This window comes from Corapipo altera, unplaced genomic scaffold, assembly GCF_003945725.1.
Source record: "Corapipo altera isolate COAL_440 unplaced genomic scaffold, ASM394572v1 64, whole genome shotgun sequence".
Classification (NCBI taxonomy): Eukaryota; Metazoa; Chordata; class Aves; order Passeriformes; family Pipridae; genus Corapipo; species Corapipo altera.
This window is the reverse complement of record NW_020884893.1, coordinates 2285011-2303852: the sequence shown is the minus strand read 5'-3', so window position 1 is coordinate 2303852 and position 18842 is coordinate 2285011. Positions and strand designations below refer to the sequence as shown.

General features: G+C 46.7%; 1 protein-coding gene, 1 long non-coding RNA gene and 3 other non-coding genes across 10 annotated transcripts in view; all 5 read right to left on the bottom strand.

Moving 5' to 3' along the window:
- Positions 1–5180, bottom strand: LOC113948396. 2 transcript variants are annotated; one of them, XR_003528151.1, is made up of 6 exons: positions 5165–5180; positions 4165–4277; positions 3224–3356; positions 2288–2421; positions 630–1018; positions 1–158 (listed from the first exon to the last, which is right to left on the bottom strand). It is a non-coding gene; the product is annotated as an uncharacterized LOC113948396 (long non-coding RNA). The 2 variants fall into 2 exon arrangements; XR_003528150.1 differs by lacking the exon at positions 5165–5180 and having other exon boundaries at positions 4165–4440.
- LOC113948659 lies at positions 2493–2583 on the bottom strand. The gene has a single exon (XR_003528204.1). It is a non-coding gene; the product is annotated as a small nucleolar SNORD12/SNORD106 (small nucleolar RNA).
- Positions 3428–3518, bottom strand: LOC113948658. The gene has a single exon (XR_003528203.1). It is a non-coding gene; the product is annotated as a small nucleolar SNORD12/SNORD106 (small nucleolar RNA).
- Positions 4359–4442, bottom strand: LOC113948660. Its single transcript, XR_003528205.1, has one exon. It is a non-coding gene; the product is annotated as a small nucleolar SNORD12/SNORD106 (small nucleolar RNA).
- Positions 5181–8901: 3721 nt separating the features above from the next.
- Positions 8902–18842, bottom strand: part of STAU1 (staufen double-stranded RNA binding protein 1) — a 29431-nt gene continuing 19490 nt past the window's right edge. For 2 of the 5 annotated variants that reach the window (XM_027645954.1, XM_027645955.1), the window contains 9 exons: positions 18476–18574; positions 16910–17140; positions 16214–16357; positions 15509–15655; positions 14656–14728; positions 12917–13236; positions 12110–12232; positions 10593–10678; positions 8902–9892 (listed from right to left, as the gene is read on the bottom strand). In XM_027645954.1, coding sequence (XP_027501755.1) covers positions 9805–9892; positions 10593–10678; positions 12110–12232; positions 12917–13236; positions 14656–14728; positions 15509–15655; positions 16214–16357; positions 16910–17140; positions 18476–18574 — 1311 coding nt within the window. In that variant the 3' untranslated portion in view covers positions 8902–9804. The remainder of the gene's footprint in view (positions 9893–10592; positions 10679–12109; positions 12233–12916; positions 13237–14655; positions 14729–15508; positions 15656–16213; positions 16358–16909; positions 17141–18475; positions 18575–18842) is intronic. The other 3 variants (XM_027645956.1, XM_027645957.1, XM_027645958.1) reach the window with 3 other exon arrangements.

Genomic DNA, 18842 nt, shown 5'->3' with positions numbered 1-18842 from the left:
TGAGTTCACCCAGTACTCAGATTTTATTAAACAGGCTCTATACAGTACAAAAACACACTGTGCTGCAGCATCCCAGATACCCCTTCCCCACTTCACAAGCTGCCAGAGATAAACCACTAAAGCTTTCTGGATGGCAGGGGAGAGCCAAGCCCTGACTCCTCTCATAGAATCATAGAATCAGCTGGGTTGGAAGGGACCTTTGAGATCATCAAGTCTATCTAACCCTTGATCCAACCCCACTGTGGTTACTAGACCATGGCACTGAGTGCCACATCCAGTCTCTTTTTAAAAATCTCCAGGGATGGAGAATCCACTACTTCCCTGGGCAGCCCATTCCAATGTCTGACCACCCTCTCTGTAAAGAAATTCTTTTTAATATCTAACCTAAACCTCCCCTGGCACAACTTGAGACCATGCCCTCTTGTCTTGCTGATGGTTGCCTGGGAAAAGAGACCAGCCCCCACCTGGCTACAACCTCCTGTCAGGTAGTTGTAAAGAGTGATGAGGTCTCCCCTGAGACTCCTCTTCTCCAGGCTGAACAGCCCCAGCTCCTTCAGCCTCTCCTCATAGGACTTGTGCTTGAGTCCCTTCACCAGCCTAGTTGCCCTCCTCTGCACCTGCTCCAGCACCTCTCCTTACACACAAGGCCCTCCCGTACTTATCATTGCTTGTAATGACAGGATCAGGATAACATGAGCTGTCAGTCAGGGAATGCAGCCCCTGCAGACAAAAGCATCCAAACTGCATTACACATGCAGCAAGTTCCAGAATCCATTTTAGTTACATGCCTCATACCCAGGGGACAAAAAATGTGACACCCTCCATCTAATTTGGGAGGACACCAATTCGTCACTCCCGCCAGCTCTGAGGAAAGGCCAGAGTGTCACAGGGTGATGTGAATGCTGTGGCTTGGACAAGGATCTGAGGCAGCAGCACAGGAGCAGCAGAAGCATCTGTCTTCATTAGCAAAACACTGAAAGCTCAGCAGGGCCCAGGACAACTTCTGACAAATCTCAACCTGTCAAGAAAACAGCCAACATTTTATTTTTGTCTGAACACTGCCACAAACAGCAAATATACAGCTTTCAAATCCACCCCCAGCACCCTCAAAATCCCCTATTAGATAAGGGTTGCTCTGCAAAGAGCAGAAACTTGCTCCCAGGATGCACTCAAACTGCACTGTGGGACCTTCTAGAGCAGGTCTTGCCAACAGCCTGGGGGATCTGACAGAACAGAGAGTGCCAGAGAAACATATTCAGTCAGCTCAACCAGCTCCACTGCCTGACACAGAGCACTTGCTTCCTTTTGCATCCAGGGGTACAGATACAGAGGACACAGTGCTGCTCTTCAGACACTTCAGCCTCCCTGGAGACAGAGCAGGTGCATGGGGCTGGAACTGAGTGAGCCAGTGCCAACAGCTGTTTTATCCAGTGAAGTTCTGTTAAGTACATTTTCTAAAGCTTTAGTGAAATCCTAACCAAACAGATTTTCAGGTGTCACATAGTTGATCGTGAAGAAAAAGGACACCAAAGCAATCCCTCTCTTGCAAAGAGACACATTTCTGGAAGCTGACTTTCACCCCCTTCTCAAGGCATTGAAAACCTCCCATTCAAAGGAGTAAAAAACTAATGAAGTTTCAAGAACAAAAGCCTCCTGACTTTTCAAGAAGCCCTTCATTTTAACACTGCTTAAATGGGGCAAGACAAAAACAATAAATTTATTCACTGAAACTGAAACCTGTCAGAGCTCTCTGCCATTTATTTAGGATCTTCAGAAAGCAAGAATTCTTTCAGTTCAGATCCTAAAGTTGTTCACACGCATCAGTGTTACATGTCAGTGTTAATATGGTAGGTGCAGCCTCTAGTGTTGCCTTGGAGTGTGCAGCACACCCTGCAGAGGAGCCTCCTTATGTGCCATGAAGGCATTGTGCACCTCTGGAACCAGTGTGGCTAAAAAAGTTTGCATCAGCATTGCCCATCTGGCTGGGGAAAACAAGGCTGAAGTCACTGTGACAGATGCTCTTCAGCTGAACATTAAAACAATCATGTGAAAAATCTTTCACGTCCAGAACAACTGACAAGGCATTAATCCCTGCAGGAAACTGGAGTATTTTAACAGGGATTGATACTGTGGTCTAACACTTAAAAGGGCCCTTTCTGCAACCCTTTAAGTCTTTACTCTTCACACACATTAAGCTGTCAAAGCACAGCAGAAGCAACTCCCTTGCAGAAAGGTGTTTTTTTCCTTTTTTTTTAAGCCAGTTAACATAAGTGGATCCAATCCTTACCATTCTTCACTGTCAGAGGGCACGCATGGTAGAGCAAAACAGTCAACTGCCCTCACCATACCATCACTGCCAGCTGCAGCCTTCACTTCAGGTCTCCCAGAGGCTCAGCCCCCTGTCTCTGCCTTCACAGTGCCCTGTGGGTAAAGCCAAAGGGAACAGTCAGCACCAGGCTCTGCCAGGGTGTGGGACACAAGAGCACTTCCCTGCTGGTGCATCAGACATGATCTGGCTTGAAGAGCAAGAAATCAACACTGTCGCTCTGATGGGGAAAAAATTTAGTCATCACTTACACCAGCAGGTCCCCAGGAGCTGTGGCTGCTCACCCAGTGCAGCTGTGCCACACTCCCACCTCCCCCAGCAGATCCACTGGGACAGAGGTCATGGCAGAGGAAGTGGCAAAGCCATGCCCACATCTGCAGTCCCTCTGCACACCCTCACACCCTGGCCAGCAAGGGGCAGGGCAGACAAGGCTCAACCAGCAGCACCTCTTAAAGGGACACACTTCAGCCAGAACGGTTCCTGTCCCTCACTGGGGCAGCCCATCACCCACCTTCTGTGCAGGGTGTCCTCAGTGAGCCTCTGGACACAGTGCAGCAGGGACACAAACAGGACAGAACTGTAAGTCCCTGTCCTGCTCCAGCTCAGCACACAGCAAGTGTAGCTTGCAGACTCCCTGCCCTGCTGGTTTCTTCACAAGCCACATCTGCCACTTTGGACATGCTGGAACAGGAGGCCCAAAGGACCTCATTCCAATGCTCATGAATGAGGGAAATCCCTGCACTTTCATCTCTACAATACCCACATCTGTCTAGTCTCCAGAGACAAAGTGGGAGCAACTCCCTTGCAGAAAAAAGATATTTCCTCCCCTCTCCCTTTTTTTTTATTTTTTTTCAATTTAATTTTAACATGTGATTCACAATTACTTTCAAGACTTACCATTATTCACTAGAGTGCAAGCACAGTGGAGCAAAACAGACAGCTGCTCTCACCACACCATCACTGCCAGCTGCAGCCTTCACACTTCAGGTCTCCCAGAGGCTCAGCCCCCTGTCTCTGCCTTCACAGTGCCCTGTGGGTAAAGCCAAAGGGAACAGTCAGCACCAGGCTCTGCCAGGGTGTGGGACACAACAGTACTTCCCTGCTGGTGCATCAGACATGATCTGGCTTGAAGAGCAAGAAATCAACACTGTCGCTCTGATGGGGAAAAAATTTAGTCATCACTTACACCAGCAGGTCCCCAGGAGCTGTGGCTGCTCACCCAGTACAGCTGTGCCACACTCCCACCTCCCCCAGCAGATCCACGGGCACGAGGGAGTTCATGCTGATCTTTCCCCAAAACCAGCTGTCTGGTCAGCATGCTCAACAGGCACATGGGACAGGGAAATATTCCCCAAAAAATTTAAGAACAAACACCTATGTATGGGGGTTCCAGAGCAGAGCACAAGACAGTCAAGGCACGTAAAAGAGGCAATAAACAGAGGTTAATAGCTTATTACTTTCTGAAGGCCCAGGCTTTCTGTCCGTGAGGCTCCCCTGCAGCAGGAGCCGTGCAGGCCGCAGGAAGGCACAGCTCAGCCGGGAACACCGGGACCGGCGGTGCCCAGCACTGTCCGGGGCAGGGCAGGACCCCCGGACCACCCCGGGGCCAGCACCCACCGCCCTGCCCGGGCTACAGCCCCTGTCCCGCGGGTAGAGGGACCCGCCGGGCCGGCGGCCGTATCCACACGTGACAGCTCTCCAGGGACACCAACGCGTTGCATTAGCAATTTATTTATACGTGCATATATGCGGAAATAAATATATTTGAACATATTAAAAATTATATACTTAAACGTATATATTTAAACCACTAATGCACAGTCACTTTACGCACTCACCGCTCCCCCCCCGCAGGGGCTCAGACCCTGCGGCACTCCCCGGGCACGTGCCTCCATCGCCGGCCTGGCCCCAGTCATGGGGCTCCCAGAGGCGCCCCGGGCTCCGGCTCGCCCTGCAGGGAAACAAGGAACAGTCAGCACCGAGGAACAGTCGGTACCAGCCCTCGACCGCCCCCGGGCCCGGCGGCGGCTCCGCTGGTGCATCAGACACGATCTGGCTTGGATAGCTGTGTTCAACACTGTCGCTCTGACGGGGAAAGAGTCATCACTCCACCAGCGAGCGCCCGGGCGGGTGCAGAGAGCTCTGTGCGGCCCACCCGCGACAACCGGCCCCTCACCGGGAACGCGGGCGAAGCCCCGCAAGGAGCCTCTGGGCCGGGCCGGAGGCCGAGCGGAGGCCTCAGCGGGCGGGCACCGAGGTGCCGCCGGCAGACACCCGCACCGGCACAGCCGACCCCCGGGAACGGGCACATGGGGATCCAGGGCCCACCCGCCCCAGCCCACCCCCACGCGGCCCGCAGGCCCAAGAGACCGCACACCCACCTCGACAGCGCCGGAGAAAGAGGCCGAAAGGCTCCGCGCGAGGCCCTTTATGGGCTGCGCAGGCCCCGCCCGCGCCGAGGGGGCGGTGCCGCCGCCATGTCGGGCGGTACCGGGGGGGCCGCGGGGCCGCTCCCGCCTCATCCGCGATCCCGCCCGCCCCGCTCCGCTTCCCGCCGAGGGGCCGCGCGGGGCCGGGATGTCTGTGGCCCGCCTGTGGCTGCCGCGGTCCCCGAGCCGGTGCAGGGGGCGAGGGGCGCGGCCGGCGGCGGTGGGGCCGCCATTTCGCGGTGCCGGCCAGGGCGGGCGCGGCGCCTCATGGCGGGGGAGCGCGGCCGGGGCCGAGGGGCGGCCGGTGTGCTTCGCCGGGATGGGCGAGCGTGGCTTTGGAAAATTAATTTTCCCTTCTTAATGGAAAAAAAAAACAAAACCACCTGTTCAGAGGTGTTCAGTGGCTCACCCAAAGGCACGTGCAGGTGCGGTGCCAACATCCATCACGCCTCTGACCGCGCCCGGAGCAGGAGCCTCACGGGCGGTTCGGGGGCCGCCCGCTGACCCCCTGTTGTCCCCTGGGACGGGGCTCGGCAAATCACGTTGCGTTAGTTTGCCACTGAGTAACGTCAGGAATGGAATAGAGAACAAAGGATGTCCTGAATGAAAACAGCCCAGCCTGTAATTCAAGCACTGCCGTGACTGATGCTTTTATAGCTATAACTGCACCTTGGAAACGGGCTGTGAATCCAGCCATCCAGATCTAGCGGAGACGTGCCACATGACATCCTTGAAGACACGTGGAAGGTATTCCCAGAGTCCTGCACTCCAGCAGTGTGAGCACCTCTCCGTGTTCAGCAAGGCCAGCCCAGCACGGCCGCCTTCTCCATCGCAGCGTTGTTCTGCAGCCGTGGCCCTCCCTCCCGGGGAAGGCGGGAACTTCTGTCCCTGGAATAACACCAGCTAAAAGATGGGGGTTGAAATGGAATCACGCAGGGGCACAGGCAGGGAGAGGCACAAAGCCAGAAGCCAGTTTCCATCAGCAGGGGGGTTTCTGAGGGATAAACACAGGAGCTGAACAGCTCTGAGTGCTGCAGGAAGCTGCTTTGGTCCAGACTAACTCAGAATCACGTAATTGCTCCATGCTTTGGGTTTTTCTGTTTGTAAAACACACTTAGATTCTGCCAAGGCTCGAGAAGGTGTGAGAAGGGTGATTTGTCCTGTGGTGCTTCACAAACCAGCACCTTGGCACCAGGTCCTACCATCTCATCAAGGATTCGGTGACCTGACTGAGCTGGCTGGGAGGTGAGAGCATCTCACGGGACCTGCAGAAGGGGCAGGTCAGGGATGGTGCTTGAAACATGATGAAAGCAGGAAAAGGCACCTGATCAGTTTGTTGGCTAGTTTGCAAAATACAGCCAAGGCTCTGCAAATCTGCTTGGGGCAGCCACGGGAGGTGTTTTAGATGCTCTGAAAGATAAGCCTGCCTTGTTTTACTTGTCCAGTAGTATCTACAGGCACATCCTGCAGGGACATAAATGGGCCTTACAGGATGTTTGGCAGAAACTGCTTAATTCAGGTACAGTTAAAATGCTTTTTCCAGATTAAGTGTGTTTGTAGGCAACTAAATCTTGAGAGCAGCCTATCAAACAGGACTTGTTGAATAAATCTCAATGCCATTAATCCAAGTTCCAGAACACCAAAAGATGAAAAGACAATCACAGGAAGGACATTTTAAAGAAGATTACAGGGAAAACTAATCTTGTTACACTGCAAACCCATGTCACATGCACAGCGCAAAAAGGAACTGTAAACATGATTTGTGTTGCCTAGCTTGGCAAGGAAGGGAAAGTGAGAAGGTCCGGGGTACTCAACAGCTGCAGCAGAGCTTAGTATTGTATTTATTTGATTTCACTGGGTTTTATTCTCCATGGCAAAACCAAGTGGAAAATGTCTTTAGCAAGATGAGTTCTTGAGCTCAGTCAGGGCTCGTTGAACTCAGGAAGTTCCTCAAGAGGCAGCAAAAGTCTCTCCAGACCCAGTTCTCCCCATTGTTTCCTTGCAGTGGGAACTCTTGTGTGGGCACCTCGGGGCAGAGCAGCAGCCTGTGCCCTGCAGCCCCTCCCCGGGGCATCAGCCCAGCCTGGGCACAGGGTGGGCACTGCTGGCACCTCCTGCCCCCTGTCCCTGCTCTGTGCGAGTCCCACGGCAGCAGAGCCCCTGCCCAGCCTCATGGGCATGCCCAGGGGGAGGGTAAAAGGCTCAAAGTCCCATGGGTGTTTTTGAAAGTACCACAGCTTCGGATGAACGTGTTTGTATTCCCTGCCAGCCCTCACAGGGGCTGTGGCAGCATCTCCTGAACCCCAACACGAGTGTGAGCACACGGGCTGTACCAGCAGGGTGTTGACAGTGACCACCAGGATTGCCTGCTTTGGGAGCAGTGATCTCCCTTCTGGACTGACAAAGGCATTTAAACATAAGAGATTGTCTTTTGTTTGGAAATAATAAACACAAGTGGAAGAACAGGGTGAAAGCATTAAAAGCTCTGCGGAGAACAGTTCCTGCATCATTAACATGGGACTTTTAAAATCTAAACCATCTCTATTAGCAGGCTGCTAAAAATACTGTGGAAGTGGAAGTGGGAGAATGAGTAAAGTTTAAAAGCACTATAATGTGTCATTTTTAATCAAAGACAATTTTGTTTCCTTAGGATCCTGCTAGTGCTATACAAAATAATTTATTTCATCAAATAATAAAATGCACTCCTGTATAAGTATTATAAGTAGCAAACAACTATGTGGTTGCTTCACAGAAGACTAGTGAAGTGGTATCCACACATCCCATCCCTGCCTGCAGTTAGGCACTTGTGGAACCTCCACCATTTGTCTTTATAGAGTAGGAGGGAAATAAAACTATTTCTGACTTTGATCAGTGGGTTGAAACAGAATTTTGGTTTGATCCTTAGGTAACAAAATAGCTGCCAAGTATAGCTCCATTTAATGCTGTTGCATATGTTACTAAACTCTGACTGGGGAATTAAGAATAACAACCCTGCTGACTCCAGACTGAGTCCTTTCAGGTGCGATTTGTCCAAAAGAAGGGTCAGTTGTCTATATCCTAAACCAAAACAACAGCAACAACAAGTTCTGGGAATGTATTTTAATATTCTGTAACAAGTGTTTCTGTGGATCCAGGGACAATAACAGGCTCTAGTCCCATCCAAGGAGAAAACTCCTCAGCAGGTGCAGGTGGGGAGAGCATTCCCACCGCTGTCACTGTGCTCCCTTTCCAATAGGAATTGTTTGGTAAGGACTTTCTCAGTTGGAAGAATTTGCAATACAAAGCCTCAGCCTAGCAAGTTTCTTTTAATTTTTAAATGTACAGCATTTTAGTTCTACAAATGTAAAAAAAAAAAAAATTAAAACAAAAAAACCTTTACAATGTTTGGGTTTTTTTTTTTTTTTTTTTGCTCATCATGATCAAACCCAACGTGATTCAATGCAATCTGGTCTGCAGTTCCTGTGGCCCGATTGCCTTGGATGATGCAAATACAACAGCCAAGACACGTAGCTCTGAGACAGCACCTGCAGGAGCTGCTCTCTGTGGCAGAGTCCCTGCGGGTGCTGGGTCCCTGCGGGTGCTGGGTCCCTGCGGGTGCTGGGTCCCTGCGGGTGCTGGGTCCCTGCGGGTGCTGGGTCCCTGCGGGTGCTGCACAGCGCAGGAACAGCTACAGGTCGCAGGTAAGAACACACCGAAGGAGACACAGACACGTGTCAGGTCTGGTTTGCAGCACTGCCCCCCAGTCACAAGGCAAGGCAAGGCTGGGACTCGAGTTACAAGCAAACAAGGAAACTTCAAAGCAGAGACTTGAAGCAGTCCCACCCACCAGCAGTGCCAGGGTCCTCTGTCTAAGATGACTTTGAAGTTTCACTTAAAACTCCGGTTTAAGCTCCCATTAACAAAGCTGCACTAACACACTGTGGCACAAATAACAAACCGCAGCCACGTCACTTGGCATTCCCTTCCCTGCCAGGTCTGCACACCCTGCACGGGCACGAGCAGGGACCTCGATGCGCTCGGGACCCACCATAAGTTACTCCACAGCTTCACACACTGCCTGGACTAGAGCACAAGCATTACAAATCTATCAAAAAAGCAGCCCCTGCGGTGCTGGCATACAAGAATAAATTAACCCAAAAAAAAAAAAAAATTTAGTATTACCATTTATTTGTGACAAACACTACGTTTTTTACTTACATTCCATGGGGAGAAAAAATTCCAGCGTAAACAATGAACGGAAGCAGTACTGAACTCGCGCGGCTATCGTGCTGTACCTGGACCAAGGCAAACCTCATCGCGCACCCTCCGTGCGCAGGAACACAACATCAAAAGCAACACAGTTATATATAAACATAGGTAATTTTTTTCAGCCCTACATGGAGATGTAATTAAACAGTATAAAGCACTCAAGGAAAATCAATCTGCGGTTTTTATATGCACTACATTGAGATCATATCCTGTACTGTAGGAGCTGTGGGCCACCAACACACAGTCCCCTAAAACACAGCTCAGAGATCACTGAAAGTCACGTTGCATTCGAGTTCCCCTACCCCACACTCAAGAAAACTAGAAATTAAACCAAAAATGATCAAACCAAGTTTAAAATTCCTAAAGTGTTTTAATTAATTCAACCATCGGATAATTAAGGTTGGTTTGCGAAAATATGGGACTTTTTAAAATGGTGGGACACAGCCTGTTTCCAGTGAAACGCTGCTATTCCAATAAAACCAAAAGAACCACATACATGGATATGATCTTCCCAAGTTAGTTCACAGGTAACGTCAGTCTCAGAAGACAAAGTTTCTAAACTGTGCTATTGTTCTAGATACAATTAAGAAACTTTTAAATGAAAAATTTATAGTGTCATTTCAATCAAAACAACATAATGAAACTAAAAATGTATCACTGTTTGAAGAAAAAGCAACAGTTATGATTTAGACACTACAGTAGGTTGTAGAGACTGTAGCACTCTAACAGTTAGGTTACATTAAGAGGAAGCATTTGATTTTCTCTGGTGCTTTCAGGTTTGGGTTCAGTCAAGAGCCTGTTTCAGGCAGTGCTGTCCAGTGTTTGTCCCAAAGGGTTTGCGCTCGCCGGTTTGAGGAGAGGGTCACTTTCCATTTCTTGTTTCACACATCTAAAATGAGAAAACACCTGTTACTTAGGAGACAAAACACTGTTTCCGCAATAAGACGCTTTAAATCAGATACAAAGAATTTGGGGTGCATATAACAATCAGTTGGTGCTTTGGGAATCCCACCACTGTTAATTTGAGAGCTTATTATCTCAGTGAGAAGCTCAACTTTCTCTCCCCGCAACCCATTCAAGGGACTAATTTACCACCCCTCCATGTTTCTGCTGGAAACGAGCTTTGACCCCTGCACATCCCTTTCCATGTGAGACACAGGAGTGTGAGAGAGAGGAAGAGGGAGAGGAGCAACTCAAACCCCGAACCCTGAGTGCCACTACACAGCCACACTCCTGACAGAGAAATGGGAAGGGGCAGCTCAGCAGAGGGAGGCCAGAACTGCCAGGGGTCAGAGCTGTCACCCTGGGCTGGGGTCACCCACTGCTGGGGTCACACCTGTCACGTGTCACCCACTGCTGGGGTCACAGCCACCACACTTCACACCCACTCACTCCTGTCAGCACTTTGCATCTGACACGGGAAAATGCCAATCTTGATCATCCAACCCTCCTCTGGCCCTGCTGGAGGGCCAACACCCCCCAGCATTTTAACTTTTCTGGCCAAGAAAACCCCTCACATGTTATTTGCCTACAGACCCTCACAGGGTTAACTTGCATCAGTGCAGGGGAAGTCAATGGGTCCCACTCACACAGACATTGGTCCATTTCCTGTCCTTGGCATCTCTGTGGTTTGTTGGTCCAACTCAGACAGCAACTTTAAAATATTCAGTGCAGCCTAAAGAAAAGAGAGAGCACTCAGCAATTCAGCCTCAGGCCAGTTCAGTAATTTAGTGAAAGCACTCACTTCAACCAACCAAATGTTCTAATTTTGGTGATATATTTTTTAAGATGCATAATTATGGTGGAAAATGCAATGGGGTAGAATTTCATTTTGCTTCATTAACCAGTGGGATGGTGCTGTGACTAGGGGATTCCCACAGCACATGTTTCACACAGGACTAGGAACAGCAAGAAAAAAGGCACTAAACTAGTAACTGCTCAAACTGTGCAGAGCTTAAGAGAAAGGACAGAAAAATACACAGAACCAAAAAGTCCTTTGCCAAAAAAGAAAACAAGTTACACAAGAATCAAAAATACAGCACAGGTGGGCACACATGACTCTTTAACAGGGCCAGTGTGACACGGCTCAGGCCAAGGTCAGTCCCCTCCTTTGAGAACTGACATTTGTTTTCAACTTCATTCAGACCAATTTCAGGTGCAGTTTTCCAGCATGTCCCTGACTCTGGCAGGTGCCTCAGTGACAGATGAACCCTGACCAGAGGAAGGGGCTCATGATTTAAGCTCCAAACCAGCTGCCCTTTCCTCTTCTCCCTCCTGCCCTGACCCCTGTGCTCGGTCTGACAGGAGCTCTGCACAGCAGGACATAGAGATGGGCATGAAAATATAAGTGACAAAGATCAAACAAATCAAATGATATAAAATAGAAAAGTACTGCAACAGTTTTTAGCATAAAAATGAGTAAACTCGGGTTTCCTAAGTGTATTCACATATTGGAAATGATTGCTTCATGCTGCATTGGGGTCACCTCTGGAGTCCAGAAGAACAAGAATAATCTCTCCAAATGGGAGCAGACTGGGAACATCCTGTCAGCTCCACCTGAAGTCTTTTATAGCCAAAGTCCCCTGCAGCTTTCAGTCTGGCAGGCTCATTCTTTCACAAAGAAATATTGCAGCCACTGTTAACAAAAGGTCTTATTTATAAAGGCAGCTGAACAGATTTAGAGTGTCTCCTGCTATCCAGTGCTGAACTGCATTTCTTCTACTTGGGATTCCACTCCAGCAGGAAGTCTGGGAACGTGAACCCAACTATCACAGTTCCCGGTGAAACATCAGCCCATTCTGATATAATAGGAAAATAAGCTGGAGATGCTCTTATGGTTTATAAGTTCCTTTTTGACATTTACCATCATGTGCTCATGCAAATAATATCAAGATGAAGCATATGTGCTTTTTGAGGACATGTGGAGCAGATTAGATTATTTAGATTCTGATATTATTAATCATTATTTCAGCAACCCGTGAAATACTAGACAAGAATTAGCCAGGGAGCTGTACAGCATCCAATTCCTTGCTCCCAGCAGTTATATAAACCTTGGTCTTCCCTCAGGGAAGGTCCAAGAGCAGCATTTCAGCAATGTTCATCATACCATGTCATGGCAAGACTCCACATCCTTTCCAATCCCATGGCTGATCAGTGGTGGCTGAGAGGAACAGTTTATAAGAGATACAAACTCGTTCTTGTTATTTTTTGGAAAGTCTTTATATTCAACCTGAAGAAAAGAGAAGGATTTAATTCGTTTCAGTTAACCAAATACAGGAAGTGTATCACAATTGCTGCAGATTATTTGCCCATATATGAAGCTGAGCCTTTGTCCTCATCATTCTGTCAGTCAGCAGAACCACTCTCATTGAAGTTTAACTTCACTTAAAATGTTTTTAAGTACTCACAGGAGCTCTGCAAGCCTCTTGAATGGAAGTGGCTACTTAATAATGACCTTTATTCTGAATACTGCTATCTGCATTTCAAATTTCTATATTATGCTTTTTAATCCACTGAGCACCAAATGTAAGAAAATGCACAGCCTACAGCAAATGTTAATGTATGAAAGATTAGTGAAAGAACCTGATTTCAGATCAGCCAAGTTCAAGTGCCCACTGTGTTCCTACACTGGGATAATTTTCAGAAAATGCACTTTGATTTTGTTCTTCCAAGACCTCAGAGTAGCACTGAATCAGGGCTGAGGGTGGCCCAGAAACGCTCATTTGAAAACTAAATAAAAAAGCTGTAAAGTTCAGTACATGTCACAGGTAAAGTAAAACTTTTACATGAATCTGAGCTGAACAAGCAGCCTCAGAACACATCAGTCACCGGCAGAACTAAAAACCTTTAGAACAAACCAGTTTGGGCCAGCTTGGAGAGCTCTGGCAGAAATCTCACAAAGCTGAACATTTACCTGGATTCCTTGAACGTTGGAGAGATAGTCCAGCTGCTCGGAGGGCCTGGTCAGGGGTCCATGGGGGACGTGGCCTGAGGAGTTGCTGCTCTTCAATATGGTCTCGGCAGTGGGAGAGGTGCCCCCGTAGAGCAGCTCCCGGGCGATCATCGCCGTCACCGTCGCCTTGGCAGGGTTGGGAGCTGCCCGGCTGAACTCTTTGGTGTGGTGTCCTTGGTTGGCTCCTACAGCCTGGGCAACCTCAGGGACCATGGGAAGAATTCCAGCAGGAAGCTGCTGATGGCTGAGATAAGGCATCCGAAACTCATCTTCTTTATTACCTGTGAGGGGAGAGGTGCACGCTGCAGAGCCGCTCTTTGGGAGCCCTCCCGCCGGCACAGGCAGCAAAAGCCACTTGGGAAAAAAAGAATTTGTTTCAAGTCTCTTTCAAACTACCAACAAACTTGGTGAGCCCAATCAAGGCTTCAGCATCACTGAGACAAGAGTTACTGAGTTACTGACTCTGGGCAACACCTGCTCCTGCCAAAGGAGCCCCTTTACCTCCAGGAGCAGTTTCTCCAGGTCAGTCAAGCCCACAGACACCTCCGACAGCTGCAACCACATTCTAGATCGATCTTTTGCTTTCAGAATTTTTTATTTCATCATTTAAAACTGTAGGAGCAAATAATGAAACCACAGAATGGCCAGAGCCACTGTTAAATAATGTAAAGAGAGTGGCAGATAGTCCACAAAGGTTAAACTGTATATTGTGGGAACAAGCAGGGAGGAAAGGTAAAATGGAACATTAGCACAGTGGGAAGAGGCAAGACTTGACTGTTTACAGCAAACATCCAGCCACAGCCAATTGATAGCAATTTACTGACATTATGGCATAAGATAGATTAATAAAGAGGGATAAGATCAGCTTTCCAAAGGGAACTCACACAGAGCTGTGGGGGGAAATTGCAGAGGTGTGCTCAAGAAAGGTGGTGAAGACAGTGCTACTGAAATAAACTGAGGAGTCACTTATGGCAGAGCAGACAAATGAAGTTCTGCAGGGCTGAGCTGTTTCAAGTCTAAGCATGAAAACCAAAAATGTGTAGATGGAAGAAAGCAGGGATAGCAAAATCTGAACAGGAAGTCAGGAAGTTTACTCAAGATCTTCTGGGTGCAGTAAAATATTACTAAAGTCCAAGTCAATCTCAGCTATTTATAATTTAAGCAGCAGTTATACTTAAACACATAAAGCACCTGAAACATGCTCTCCAGAACAGAAACCTGTGGTGATAGACAAACTTTCCACACTGACTCCTCCCACCAGCTGACATTCCAGAAAACAATGCCTGGACACGGGTGGCCAGGTTTGGGGTGTTTTCGTTCCAGCCTGTCACCTGGGTGTGACCCCCACAACCATCCACTGCCTGAAACAAGTGCAGGCACAGCCCCTGCTCTGTCATCAGAGACCAGGCACAGACAAAGGTGGTTCTGGACAAGGCCATTCCTTCTCTCTCCATCTCTGCTTTAGGATGACCAGTTCCAGTTAGTGCTGACACCCTTTCTGCATCCCAGGAAAAAGGGGCCTTGGGAGGAATAAACTCTTTGGACTTTGAACAGAACATTCCCAAGGGCTCCATTTAGTTTGCAAGGCAGGAGCTGCACAGCCCTGCTCGTCCCAGAGTGCTCAGTGGCACTGCTGGGGACACAGGGAACAGATCTGAGCCCCCCACCAGGGCTGTGCTGCTTTCACCCAGGTTACTCACTGGCTGGAGTCTCTTCAGAGCCCGGCTCAAAGAAGGTGACTTTTCTTCCATCACCTGGTTTCTTCACTGGGGTCTTAAAAATAAAAGGAAAAGAACACAAACTCACAGTATCCCTTTAAAATTCACATCACTCCCCCCAAGTTTTAAAGTTTTCAAGATGCAGGTGATCTGACCAGCCAAAATTTTACTGAAGAAATTATTATTCAAAAATATCAATTATTACATCACTACCGAGAAAAGTTCAGTGATTCTTATTCACTGAAGGAATAAAACTATCCACAGTCCAGAGAAGTGGTATCAGGAACACACATACTCAGAACTAGATACCAGAATAAAGCCAGTTAAACTGCTGTTAGTTATTGGTACTGCTGAGGAGAGCACACTGGACACATATGAGCACATACATGAAAGGGAGAAAACTAACCCCAGATGTGCTGTCTGAACTCCCTGGTAATATCTGCTGAATCCTCAGCAGAGCACAAGGCTCCTTCCCTGCTCAGGGACCCACCAGAGAGACCTGTAACAAACTTTCCACTGCAACTGGTGACGAGGCTGTGTAAAATTATTGCTACCAGAGTCCTAAAACCTTCAGGTCTGCAAGTTTCTAACACCAACACATCAATTATCACAGGTTCTGAGCAATTCCATAAAGCAGAAATGCATTCATTTATTATTCTGATCAGACTTTGATTTACTTGAAAAACCAAACACTTCATGTGTTGAAAGTACACTATTTATTAGAGAACAGTCCCCTCAACTGTTCCCTGGCTAGGGCAGAGAGCACGAATTTCCCACCCTCATCAGCCCAGCCTCTGCTGCAGCATTAAGGAGCCATTGGTTCCTCAAGACTCACCTTCTCTTCTGTCTTTAATGCTGGTTTTGGAGGTTGAGGTTGAGGGACTTTAAAACCTAAGATTTCCAACATATTTTCAGCTGCATTGCGTTTAGCAACCTTTTTGTTTGTGCCCATTCCTTCAGCTGTGTGTACACCAACTTTCACCTGGGCAGAAGAGGAAGAAAAACCAAATCAATTCTTAAGCAGTAGCAAAGGGATTCCTTTACAAGTGATCTGTGACTCCAGCAGGCCTGGAGTCGCAAAATCATTCTAGTGATCATTGTTCTAAGGAAGTTGTGATTTATTATCAATGTCATGGGCCTTCAAGCACAACATACCCAAACAGAAAGCACACAAACAACTGTATTTCATCATCTCACCTTGGGTACCCAGGTTAGTGTTAATAAATCTTATTTTACAAAAAACAAGCACCTCGGTATCTCTTAACAGAATATTAATATTCCTGTTAATTAAAACATTAGGCAGTTACAACATAGACTTCTGGTGCCCTATGCAATTTTGTTTTTAAACCTAACTCAGATTACTTTTCCTGAACCTTTATCTCCTGTGAATGTAACCCATTAGACATTCTGTTAAATCATGTCATGGAAATCTGGCTGTAATCCTGTTAAATCTCTCTGTCATCATGACAACCTGATTACCATAAGAAAAAACCAAAGAGATCCCAGCCAGGCACCAAATTTGTGCAGTGAACACACCAACCTGCATCACGAACTCCCTGCGCCGGGGCAGCCCACGTTCTGTGATCAGCATGTACTCAGGCTCCTTCTCCTTCTTGGCCTGCTGTATCTGGGCAAGTCTGCTAATGGGATTCATTCCTTGACCATATTCTGGACTTGTTTGCAGCTACGTAGAACAATGTTTAGGAAATAAGCCAAAATTCGTGAATGTTTGGTTCAACAGACAAAACGCAGTGTGCCACTGAATTCACTCATCTCTAGAATTTAAAAATACTGAAATAAAAGCTGCTTAATGAAACACTGTCACAGCCAAAGGGAAATACTCAATTTATTTGGCTCTGCTGTCACACTTGACCACATGTAACCTACCCCTGCTAATAGCTTTACAAGTTCTAATCCTGCTATATTAGGAGGGGCAGGCTTGCAGAGAATTTGCACGAGCAAAATCAAGCAAAATCCGAAGCTGTAAAGTCTGAGGCTTGAAAGTCAGAGCTTGATTTTTATGTGCCAGCCATTCCTGTATAAGGTTTCTCTTTCATCCTGAATTTACTGATAAATGCTACGAGAGTGGTGTCAGAACCCCATTAGAGTGGGAGCAAAGTACCAGTTCATTTGTGCTGGCAAAGACTGAGCAGCTCAAGAGTTTATAATTGACTCAGAAAAGCCTCTCCCCTGATGACTATTTGCACAGTCAAATTTCCAACCTTTTGTCTCTTACCTTCACTATTGATTTTGTTTTCTTTTTGATTCGTGGCTTCATTTTCTCAACCGTAGGAAGGGGTGGCAATTTTTTCAGTTCTTCTAGGACTGCTATTGCAGCATTTTTCTTTGAGATCTTCTTGCTCTTTCCTTCACCTTCACCCATGAATTCTCCAACTGACACCTTGGTTACAAAACTCTTCATATGGGGAGGACCACTTTCCTTGGTCACCTGTTTCAGAGGGAAAAACTGAGTGAAAGCGTGATAAACACTTATTAAAAATGGTAGGGCACATTGGTTATAGCAAACTTCTCTCAAGAACTACGGATAAAGAGATTTTAGATTCTCACACAATCCAAAAAGTAAATCATACTCACTCTAATAACATCATCCCACCCAAATAAGCACATACTTTTAAAAGATCAGATGCAGCAAGCAGTAAACAGTATTTACGTGCAAGTCATTAACCCATTTTAGTTAATTTACTGATTTACTTTTTCAGTATTGAAATATGACTGTTCTATTTAATCAGTGTGTAATTCCACACAGGTAACATCACCTCATTAAATATATCATGGTACAGTAATAAAACATTACAGAGAAAGCAACTCCTTAGGATCCAGCATTTTAGTTCAGAAATTCTGATCTCTGAACTCTGGAGTTCTGAAGAATTCTGGAGACATCTAAGAGACAGCTGCCCACTACAGATTTAGTTTTTTAACTCCATTCATATCACATCATACTTCAAAATATCCATATAGTCAAAAAGTAAGAATGAATTCAGAGCTTCCACCCACAGTGTATTTTTACCAGTGATGCTCAGGCTAATCTGCAATAATTGAAAGTTTCATGTAAAATTTCGTACAATGGTTTCAGAAGCAATTCAGTTACACACAACTGCATTTTCTTACTATAACAATTCAGATAGTTGACTTAAACATTACTCTGCCAGCTCAGGAAAGCAGCACGATAAATTAATATTTTAGTGAAACAGAGATGCTCCTGTGGAAGCTCCTGATTTAAGATAACTGAAATGATCAAGGAGGGGCAAAGAGGCAGCAAGCAGCCAGGCCAAAGGGAAAGGAAAGTCAGATGCACATGAGGTCACCCCATGGCAAGAAAAGAAACCTACTTGTGAGATTCTGCACCTCGAGGGTGGTCCAGATCAGTGCTCAGTTAAGCAAATACTTCCATCCTTGCCTTTCAGAGTGAGCTCTACTCTTTTACCTCGATTCTGCACTTCCATTTTCTAACCATTAATGTGGGGTTATGTTTTGGTTCTTCACTGTAAAACTGATTTTTCAAAAAGCTTGGAAAAAAGATTGCACAGACAACCACAACATGGCTGTTCACTCATGTGATGATTTTAGGGCATGAATTCGTGAACAGGTGGATTTTCCTTTTTCTTCCCTTTGCCATATAAACTCTGAGACAATCAGGGTGTCTATCAAAGGTAAAAGTGTATTCACAACTAACAAGACACGTTAAAAGTCAGTTGTTTGGGTTACCTAGGAGAGACTCAACTTAATGTGTACCCTTAATACTCTAATAAAAACAAATCTAGAGCTTGTAAAATAAACATACCTCAAAATTCACAGGCAAGTTCCTTTTAAGTGCAATCTCAAAAACTTGGCTTATTTCAGATTTATTGAGATTTTCATCATCTGGTTCTTTTCCGTTAACCTAAAAGAAGCATACTCTATTTAAAATAAAGATCCTATTAAATTGAATTTTATCCATTCAACCACTTTACTGAACTCTCCAAATTTTAAGTACTCTAACCTTTACTGCCATGTTACGTGAATGTGGAGAAATGCAGCCCACATACTACAGAACTGAAACTTAAGAAGCTCATTAAGGTGTATGTGTAAAAGCTTGCAAACCTTCATATTTTCATGTGCTCATTACAGGAAAAAACAAATGGAATAAGGGCCAATAAGTTTAAAAATGT